Here is an 11,464-nt window from a genome sequence, read left to right on the forward strand (position 1 = left end):
TACCTTATAATAGAAAACTCTTTATATTTTTGACTTAGTTCCTGACCTTGATTGATGGTCAAGTAAACAACTTTTCTTGGAGTAAAATGATAGGTTCTTATCAAGGACATACAAGGGCTACGTGATTTTTATATGTAAACATTATCACGTGATCCTCTCTTTCGCAATGAGGCATTTCCAAAATTGCGAAATACTCAGAGTTTTGGAAGTTTTAAATACTTTATATCAAGTTGTTTTCTTCTGGTGTGACTAGTATTGAGAATTTCATCTTGGATTTTTCGTCGGGACTCGAACTTGGAATCATTAGAACATTTCAATATTAGGACTTCTAAAATTTTCTTCGTGGATTATTCTTGGATTATTTTTGTATTCTGGAAATCGTAATTTCATATATTTTGACAGAATTTTTCTAGGGAAATAAATTATGTGTTTATATTTTTCAAAGCTTGTTGTTTTCACTCCTTTTTGTGTTACTGTTTATTCGAGCCTAAACACGGGACATAAGAGGCTCCTAATACTAATTTCGTTCATACATACATTCTATGACCATTTATCCAGACATTGTTTTATAAAATTGGTTCATACTAATGTGTATGGTTGGATGGGGACATTTCTTGGGGACATAACTTTCGACAGGTCGAACTAAAGGGGAACATTTTACTACCAAAACATTTGGTGTTTCCTATCCTGAACAGGCACGTAAATGTGCACACACAAGTTCTCTTTTATTATAAAAATGAAAACTTAGCATCATATGAGGGAATTTTTATTGGGCATTGTCCGATAAAAGTGAGGGACTATTGTATTCTGATAATAAAAAAATTACAAAAATTAATAAATACTCTTTTAAAACCAAATAATGTAATAGATATTTTTAGATACTACAATTGAAATCAACGGGAACACACATACAGTTATGCTCACAATAAGGGGAGCCGTTTAAACACTTTTATATATCAGAAGGACATGTCGATGTAGTAACAAAATGCTTGATTTTAAAAAATATCTGACAATAGACCAGTGATATGAGAATTAATGATCATTAATTCAATAAAATGGGTACAAGGACTGTGGAGGATGAACAATGCTCACATGCTCGACGACGAGTATGTAGATATGGTTCATCTGCGCTTGAAAGAACTCACATCAAAATGGTATGGGGATATAATGGATAATTGGGAAATTATAGAAAGGGAATAAAATAAATTTCAGAATATTACAGTAAAACTAAGAAAATACAGAAACAATGATTAAATGAGAAATATCGTGAAATACAGCGGAAACATGGTCCTAAAACAGAACAAGACGAAAAACTTCTCAAACAATGGAACAAATTAGAACAAAATACCACTCACGGTATCCAAATAAGGGCGGGAAATTTTGGGGAAGTGTACAAAAAAGGTAAAGGACTTTACAAAAGATAGAATTAAAAAGAGGAAGGGAAAAGAAAATAGATTTCTAAAAATAAATAATACAACCTACAAAGACAAAAAAATATATTTTAAAAGGAATTAAAGAGTATTATGCAGAAATTTATAAGACCCAAAATATAGGTATAGAGTATATAAACAACTACATAGGGAAAACAAATTACCAAAAATACCAGAACAAGATAAAGAACACTGTGACAAGTTTATTACTGAAAATAAAATTCGTAGAGCAATTAACAGTTTGGATAAAAGGAAACCGCCAGGGTCAGATGGGATTACATCTGACTTTTATAGTAAATTTCAAAACGAATTAATTGACGTACTAGAATTGCTATATAACAATATACATTTAAAGGGGGAAATGCCAAAAACTTTGAGGTAAGGGATGCTTGCATTAATATATAAAGGGAAGGGAGATAAGAACGAAATTTAAAAATGGAGACTGACTACACTACTAAACACTGACTACAAAATATTAAGCAAAATTATCACCAACATAATAAAAACCCGCCTAGATACAATAATTAATGAAAACTAAAGCTGTGGGGATGGGAAGAAATATTTTAAATAACACACTATCTATTGGATCGATAATTAACATTCTAACTAGTGGGGGAGAAAGGAGTCATGTTTCTATTGGATCAAGAGAAAGTTTTTGATCGAATAGAGCATGACTTCATCATTAAAGCAATGGAATCCTGTGGTTTCGGCGTAAATATCATTATAACCATGTACAAAAATATGACATCTAAAATAACAATAAATGGTACTGTAACAGAGGGATTTGTGATACAGAGATCGGTAAGACAGGGTTGCCCCCTGTCAACGATACAATATATTATGGCAATAGAATCTTTAAATATTAACAGTAATAAAAACATTAATATTCTTGGAATTAAAATACCAAATTTGAAAGGGGACTTTAAAACTATGCTACATGCAGACGACTGCACAAACGTCACCAGAGACGAATTCTCTTTTAAGCATTTACAATATGAATTCACACAATTTGGAAAAGCAGCTGGGTCAGCAATTAATCATGATAAAACATAACTATTACTGAAAGGTAACTAGAGAGGTAATCACCCTGGTTACCCGCCCAACTTAATTACAAAGCATGTAAGAGCATCAGGAATATTATATGGAAGGAACTCGAATCATCTCAACTACCGTGAACTACTAACCAAGATAGAAGAGCAGATTGAAATTTGGTGACACACAACAATCATTCTAATGGAGCGTGCTCAGGCTGCTATAACCTGCATGTATAGTCAACTCAGCTATATTATGAATACAGTGCAGCTAACTGAAGCAATGATAAAGGTCATAGAGGTGTAGATTTTATCTGGTAAAATAAAATGCATTATATATATATATATATATATATATATATATATATATATATATATATATATATATATATATATAGACCAAAAGAGACGGGATGATTAAACGTACCTAACATAAGTATTAAACAAAAGACAAATATTTTAAATTAAATAAAACACATAAATAGCTCACCCATATTCCCTGTGAAGCTATAAATATCTATTTTTATGGCTATGTGTGCCGATTTAACGATTCTATTTTTAAAAATAATATACTTACAAAGTTATTGGAACCACCGAGATGTGGTAAAAGAATGAGATTTAATATATACGTACAGAGACAATAGTGAAATTTGGATTGGAGATTAAAAAATATATATATAACATACTAAACGATAAAATATTCAAAGAGAAACACGAGACAGAGCTACGGCAACCACATTTAATCTTTTAGTATATGGAATAAATGGGCAGGTAATGGATCGACCTCCATACAAAGTAGGATGTTCCTGTACCTGCATGACAAATGGGTGACTGGAGAGGTGGCCTTCAAGAGGCACTTAATAAGAACTATACTACCCTGCAGGCTGTGTAACAACCATACAGATTAAAAATATCATATTATTTTAAGATGTATCCAAACTTCTACAGACAGATATAGAATCACGAATAAGATTAGTGACAAATACTTGGGAGTGGAATCTAAACAATTACTTTATACAAATTACATCATAGATAAGAAAATATACTCTGAACTAACACATTTTATTAACGAAATTATGAAGACCTTTAGAAATGATACGTAGACCTTAAAATAAATTTAATTTTTTTAAATATGATATATAAACAGAAACAGACAAAACGCGACAGGTATGAACTCTCCTATAAAATTTATCCTGAAGGAGCTTCTCTGCATAGTTTTTGTAACTATAATTTTTGAACTATATTCTTTCATCCAGATTATATAAACAACTATAACTATTATAAACTTTTACATATACTTTTAAAACATATTCCAAATACAGGAAATCAATAAATTCATTTTATATGATATCCAAATAGAAACAGACACGATGCGATGGGGTTATCCTAAACAAGCTTCTCTGCATCGTTTATGCAACTGTAATTTTGATATTCTCTGTCAACGTAAATACTGAATTTAATACTAATAAAATAACATACTAATACAAACACTAAATACCTCGTAGAAACTAATACAAGCAATAACATCGATAGGTACAAAAAGAACAAAAACATTTGGACAGGGATTGGCCTTCCTGAGCATATAATGGTACGATGACTAAGATACGTTCTTCACGCGAGGTAGCACGGACCGTATCGGATCTCCCCAAAGGTGAGGTTAAATTATAGAACATTACAAAAACATAAAAACGGGGGCACATATACAATCTACCAAAACTACGAGGTATAAAATGCACAACATACACGCACTCAGCAATACAAATATTTTCTTTTTTCTTTCTTCTCTTGATTATTTAATTCTCAAACTTGTACTTTCCTCTTCTATTCTACACACATCACTTTTAAATTAGATAAGGACTCAAAGCATGGGAATGATGGTATTGGCCTCTGTCACGAAAGCGTGTGAACAAAAGAACTGAGTCACATGCCACCGCCACATGCTAATACCGGGCCTCCCTAGCTGGAATTTATTTTCTTACATAGGAATTCTCATACCTAAAGACAACCCTAAATGCGATTACAGAGCCAGTTCGTAAAAAAAAAAAAAAGGTTGCATACAGTACATATAGCAATATAGCATACGCATATAGCATACACTGGACAACATAGATCCCTGACAAGGATCACTAAGGTAATTAAAGCTCCGAAACCAACCAGGGTTAACGCGCTATATAAACACTAGTTAAGGACGGTGTACAAAACCCTAATCAAAAATTAATAAATCTGTCAAAATTCTATTTGAATATACATAATCTACATATGCTATGGGGGCAACAAAACACACCAAATCATTGAAATTTCGGCACTAGGGGGTTCTCTCTATGATGGAGTCTGAGAGTGACCACATAAATAAATTTAAGGACTTGCACATCTACAGCTATATAGGTATGTGAATTATTAATGTCTTGTGTATAAGTTATAACTATTGTACTACCACGTTTATATTAGTACCGTAGGATTCTTCTCGGTCACTGTTAGGTTTACTTCTGAACGTGTTTGTTGGTTTGTAATTATTGTGCCGATAATGTAATCTGTATAACTTACCCTATGTAACGTCATTACATTTAATCGTATATGCCCGTGTCATGCATAGTACCCCGGTGTTACATGTATTTTCAGCTGACCCGAGTGACCAGAGTGATCAGCTGTAGAGCTGTCCAGAGCGATCAGTTATCGGAGTGATCGGAGTCGACCCTAGAAGTTGACAATAACAGTTGTGAAGCTGAACCATTGCAGCCGTAGAGCTGAATAAACAGTGTTGCTAGTGGAGTAGCAGGAGATCGGGCGTCGCTGACCGAGATTGATGGCCGCTGACTGCTTGACTGACCAAGCTGGAATACTGTAACTGGTCGCCGAGTGTGCTGGTGGTGGAGTGTAACTTCATGACTGTAATCTTTTAGCCGTGGGCTAATATTTGTGGTTTGTAAAACCCAGTATGTTTATGGGACTGTAAAGATAATTTATATATGTCACTTTTTGTTTTCACAATTTCACTATTTGAGTGAATACATTTTACTATATGAGTAAAATACTACATTTCTTTACTATTTGAGTAAAATACATCATTCATTCATTGTGAAATCATTGTGAATTATTCACCCCTTATGCTTGTACTGTGTAAAGCCATTTATTCGTATTTTCATTATTAAATCTGTGCGTTTTATGTTAATTGATCCAATATTTGGATCATATACACGCACATATTAATCATAATTAATTGCTCATTCAAATCGTTCGTTATTAAACATTGTATTTGTATCACCATCAAAAGTGTTCTGTTTTAAATCCGAAATCCCACCCGGTTGTCTTGCTACACATATGAAACTGGGACATTTTCATACACGCAATCATTAAATGGTACGTTCAAAACGTGTTGATTTTCATCCACACAAGAATGATACAGTGCTTACAAAATGTGGGCCATTTTCTTACACACAACTATGATATGGTATTTACAAACAGGGACGTTTTGGTATGAATAATTTCTGTTATGTTTAATATTGAAGGAACAAATATAATATATTTATGTATTATTGAAGTGTATTCCACTAAAAAGGGGAATTTTTAAACCTACAACTAAAAATAATTTTTGTTGTTGTTGTTGACATTTTAACTTCAAAAATGTGTACATGTCACTACAATAACTTTTACAGAACACATAGCACGAAGATCTGGTCATTTTCTTTTAACATAATCATGTTTTCTGTATTTTTGCACACTTCTGAAGAGCGTGCTTATTTAAAATCGGATTAATTCAATTTTATCAATGCACAAATTAAACATAATACAAAACATCAACATAAATGTTCATTTAGTTTATTAATTCGGAAAGTAACTATGTACATGAGTTGTTATTTGTGCATTTTATTAATTAATTTCGCAGTTATTGAGATGTAAAGTGTATATGTATGAATGTCACCGATTGGATTGTATGATTCCATTCATGTGTATTTGTGTGTACCGTAACTGATGGCAAGGTCCAATACATTAATGATTGGAAAACAACTTTAAAAAGATAGCAAAAGACATGAATATAACCGATTTTCTCTCCAGAATTAGTTCACATAAAAATGTTGGAGTTTCGATGGTAAAAATATTGTCCCCGTTTCCAGTTAAGACGGGTTAACAATAAATGTGTGTGTGTGTGTGTGTGTGTGTGTGTGTGTGTGTGTGTGTGTTTGAACGAAAACGTTTTCAATCGGATATCCTTGTGTACACAAGGCTGTGCGCTGAATATATAATATGTTGCTCTTGTGTACACAAATCCATAATACCAATTTTGTATGGTACTTGTATCCCAGCTGCATTTGATATATTGGCCTGTGAATATGTAAATAACTGAAGACATCCACCGGTTATACTGACCAAGATGTATAGCATATCCTACGCTAGGAAGTGGCGTCAGACCCAAAACAGATCATCAATATTACTAAGCACGTTTACACACATGTAACTAACCTAGTTTTACATCAAACACAAATAAAAATACATGTTCTAACCCATAAACAGCTGACACTCACTACAAGCGCTGTACTTACGGTATTTATGTTATGTATATGTTTTAAAAAGGATTGCATGGGTTGTTAGTAATCAGAATTAAAATCCGTATTTCAGATTGAATTATCCCGTGTGAATCAGAAGGAATCAACTAGAAGAGAAACAAAATGTCTGGGAAAAGCGTTTTTGAAATTTTACTCTTGTGAATTCACTTCTGTTGCAAGTAAACATCTAAGAAAGGGAAATGCAAGCTTGCATATTAGTCGGAAATGTCGAAATTCGAATGAAAGTATTGAATGCAAATGAGACGGTTTGTCCTAGCATAATGAAGTGTCATGGGACTAAAGAAATTGAAACCTTGTTTTGCAATGTAGTAAACAATTTTTTAAAAAACAAATTGCTTTCAAGTCAACTAAAAATTCTGTTTAAATAAGAGGCTGAATGTCTGCATTAAAATTAATGTTGAATAGAACGAATTGGCTTTTTATTTTTCAGAGATGCAATAAATATTAACGTCATCAATTTTTCTTGGCAGGTACACGCCTCAATCGAGCTATTCAATCACGATTACGTAATGGCACAACAATTTCGAAAGAAACCCCACACCGCATGTGAGCAAGATGCAGGAAGCGGAATAGAACATTTCTCTGTCTCGATCAAGATTCTCCTCAAGGATGAAGACACTTTTGCATAGCGTACAATTTGTAAAGAGCTGTAATTTTCTTAACAATTAGAAGGACAATAGACATGGTATCTAAAAAAATATATAGAATGAAAATCTTAAAATTGACATCAGTACAGTTACTACTCTACCTGGTCTAACAGTAACCCTCCCCACCCCCCATCGGGGATGCGTACCATAAGTATGAACATATACCATAAGTATGAACATACATACATGCATACATACATGCATACATACATACATGCATAGATACATACATGCAGACAGACAGACAGACAGAGAGACAGACATACAGACAGACATTATTAGTATAGACTACCCTCACTTGTGCGTGTTCATTTTAACGCGTTTCACAGAGAGCGCGATTCTTAAACACGACAGTGTTTACATGCCCAAGACAAAAAAAAAAAATGAATCCAAATACACTAATGGAATACATCAATAGTGTAAAACTATTGGTACTACAGAAAACATTTATGGATCAGTTATCATTAAATAACTAGCACAAGCCAAATTACGCACATCTCAATACAAATTTTTCTTTTCTGCAAGGAAATAAAACAGCAAAAATTGCGACCATAATTATTCCCATATGCTGAAATAAAAATTATCCCAACATAAACAATACTCTTTTAAAGATATTACTGAAAGCACTTTGAAAAGACAATAGCGCAGTAGAATAGATCAAGAAATAAATACGTTCATCCCCAACCCCAACCCCACCCCTACCTCTTCCCCCCACCCCCACCCCCAAAGCCAGAAAAAAGAGACACTGCTGTAACTCAATTACAGGAATGCAAAGCTAAACCATGTGACTTAGCAATTCGTAATCCTGACCACTATGCAATTTTAACATCAACGACATTAACATGGCGCAAATACTACATACATGGAAATTCGTTACTTTGATTTACTTGTTTGTAATAGCAACAGCGTGACAAATAAGAGCAAATATAACATGTCTGTGCGATTGTCGACTGCTGCATTATATGACTTTTACTTACCATCACATGTATCAACCCACTCGACTCTGACCTACTTATCAGCAAAACTACTGACAGAACTTCACTCATTTTTTAGTGAGTATGAATATTACTCTCAACATGAACTTTGACTCAAGGTCAGTCATATATCATTCCCGTTAGAGATCACTAACATAAAACTGCTTGTCGTTTTATTTATTGGTGGACGTACAAGTAGTATAATGGATCCATGCAGGCTCTCCAAAGTTTAGGTTAATGTTTGGTTCTGTATCGTGTCAATGGGATTGTAAAACATGTAATAAATAGTTTTGGTGTGTATCGGGGCAATGGGAATTTAAAATTACGTTTAGATCGGTAGAGGATCGATGCGAATTTGCATTACATTTGCGCCACCATTGGATTATATGCAGATCTGAACATGGTGGGACTATAAAAGTACTTTTGCTAACGTTTGGAACAATGCAGAAGAAAATGTTCGAATAATTATTATAAAAAATAAACAGGAATTCTACCGCAAACTAATGTTATGTAAAATAAGACAAAAATTGAAAAAGGAGAACAATATTTCTTCTAAAAGAGTACTCTTTAGATTTTTGGTACTGTATTGATAGAGCGGTGTTCATTCAACCGTTCGTTTAAAAAAAAAACAGCCACCTGGTGTGATCATATTTATTTATAAAAGTCTTCTCTCTCTCTCTCTCTCTCTCTCTCTCTCTCGCACACACACACACACACACACACACACACACACACATACACACACTGACAATAAGAATAATATAAAGATAGCAAAATGACGCTAATATCGTTCTTCTTTGGTTTGGAAACCAAATTAATAATGTTGCTATTAAGTTTATGGAATAAGTTTAACCTTCCTATCGATCTTTGAAAAGTCTCTTTATACACCCAAAGTATACAAGCATACCACATAACTTCTGTTGTTTTTCCCAGTTCTCCAGGTATGTGTTTGTCTGTCGTCAGATTTTTGGTCTGTGTCTTCATCATGCTCCATTTACATAAAGGACTATAATGCCGTATAATGTTCCAATCTGATATACGTCCCATGGTTAAACTCCCATAAATCTGATACGGACCCATACATGATGGCACATTTTAATAGACAAGGCCGAGGAATGGATTCGTGTGCCTTGGGAACAATTCTCTGGCAGGGACCTATGAATTACAACAACAACAAAAAATCATCTCTTCGACGGTGGGCTCCCTAACCGTTTTGGGTTCACGGAATTTAGTCCAAGTTGTCTTACATTGTTCTCGGCCCTGTAGATAGACTACACACGGTCCTGAACGTAATGTTAAATTTCTATACCTATCCAATCATTAATGTTACAATTCCCATAGTCACCGTACTGACCACTTATACTACACATTGTACGGTATAATTGTTTCAGGAAATATTACGGTGCTGTTTAAAGTTTTTCCCTATACTTCGTAATTTCCCAGACAAGCAATTTTGAAGCAATAGCCTCATAGGTGCTGCTAATAAGATTTAACAGAATCTAAGGTTACCATTATTTCCATTCCCGGCAATTTTCTTACCAAATATTAATCATTTAACAATTTTTAACTCTTTTGATTTTAATGTTCCCATCAGTATCGACCGCAGGGAGAACAAATACAACAATGACAGAAAGACAAATGCGGGCACAGTGCACATTATTTCTGTCTGAAGCTTGCCAGAATATTTAATATTTGAATTGTTTACTGTTACTTGTGTCAACATTTCGTGAATTACACTTAAATCAATTACTAACTATATAACCGTTATCGTGTAACCTTACTGAGAATGTGTAATGGCCGACAAAATTCAGACCTAGGGGAAATGTTCTTTAAATAACATTATATTTAATGACACAGAAAATATCTACAAAGGACATTATAGAACCACAAATCTCTAAGAAAGAAAGAAAGAAAGAAAAGAAAGAAATAAAGAAAGACAGACAGACAAATAGACAGACATACAGATAGACGGATAGACTCTGTTACGTTTGCTCCTAGATATTGGTCAATTACTTGGGCTGAAGAATATTTCCTCAACACATACTTCCCATAATCAAATAACTAATCACTAAAATCTAATATATCAATAAAATGGAGACGTAAATACAAATGGTACATTCTCTAAATTTATTACACTATTTACCCACCACTAATATCAATTTTAACGTTGCCCATAGTCTGTTAACGAGACACCTCATTTAAAATAGGCAATACAAATTTGACCTGGCAATATTAAGCTAAATTACGAGCAAACTAACAACAAAATTTCAAAATATCAAAATTCACATGCCAAAATATGTACATTGATGTAAGATTAAGATTACAGCATTTATTTAGTTGTTACATTTGTCCTGATTTTCCATGGGGTTGCTTTTAATTATTACGTCATGCCAGAAACATAATAGGGTCGGGAGTGCACGCTATTCCTCGCCATGATTTCCATCTGTCCATTTGAACAGTTATTTAAATATGTGGACTTTATTGAAAATGATGCATGCTACTATTTATTGTTACCGCATACATTCGCTTGCAAGATGAGTCCAATTGCAAACTGCACAGACTCAGATCTGCCGACGCATGATGAGCCTGCAGATCTGGGTTTGTGAAGTTTGCTAGGAGTAATCAGTAGAACAAAGAAGACAGACTCTGATGTGCAGGCGCATTATGCTACGGCGGATTAGCACCTATCTTGTTCGCAATTTGACTTAACTTATTAACGAGTATACGGTATGTTTAAGCTCTTTTTGAATATCTCTGAGTATCGTTTCCACACATTCGCAAGTTGCTTATTTCGTCCGCACATTCCTATATATCCAAAGT

At 33.8% G+C, this 11,464-nt stretch overlaps 1 protein-coding gene across 4 annotated transcripts in view; it reads left to right on the forward strand.

The window, feature by feature from the left end:
* LOC149774044 (ABC-type oligopeptide transporter ABCB9-like) overlaps positions 1-7,801 on the forward strand; it is a 63,241-nt gene extending 55,440 nt beyond the window's left edge. The window contains exons 3-4 of one of the 4 annotated variants that reach the window (XR_016417075.1): positions 5,081-5,394; positions 7,494-7,796. Coding sequence is in view for 2 of the 4 variants with exons in the window: in XM_089945857.1 (XP_089801983.1) it covers positions 7,494-7,533 (40 nt within the window). In the remaining 2 variants the exon portion in view is untranslated. Of the gene's footprint in view, positions 1-5,080; positions 5,718-7,493 lie in introns of those variants that run through there. The other 3 variants (XR_016417076.1, XM_089945857.1, XM_089945858.1) reach the window with 3 other exon arrangements.
* Positions 7,802-11,464: the final 3,663 nt, after the last annotated feature.

The sequence above is a fragment of the Sinohyriopsis cumingii genome, unplaced genomic scaffold (assembly GCF_028554795.1).
Source record: "Sinohyriopsis cumingii isolate HCF-2022 unplaced genomic scaffold, ASM2855479v2 utg000441l, whole genome shotgun sequence".
NCBI lineage: Eukaryota > Metazoa > Mollusca > Bivalvia > Unionida > Unionidae > Sinohyriopsis > Sinohyriopsis cumingii.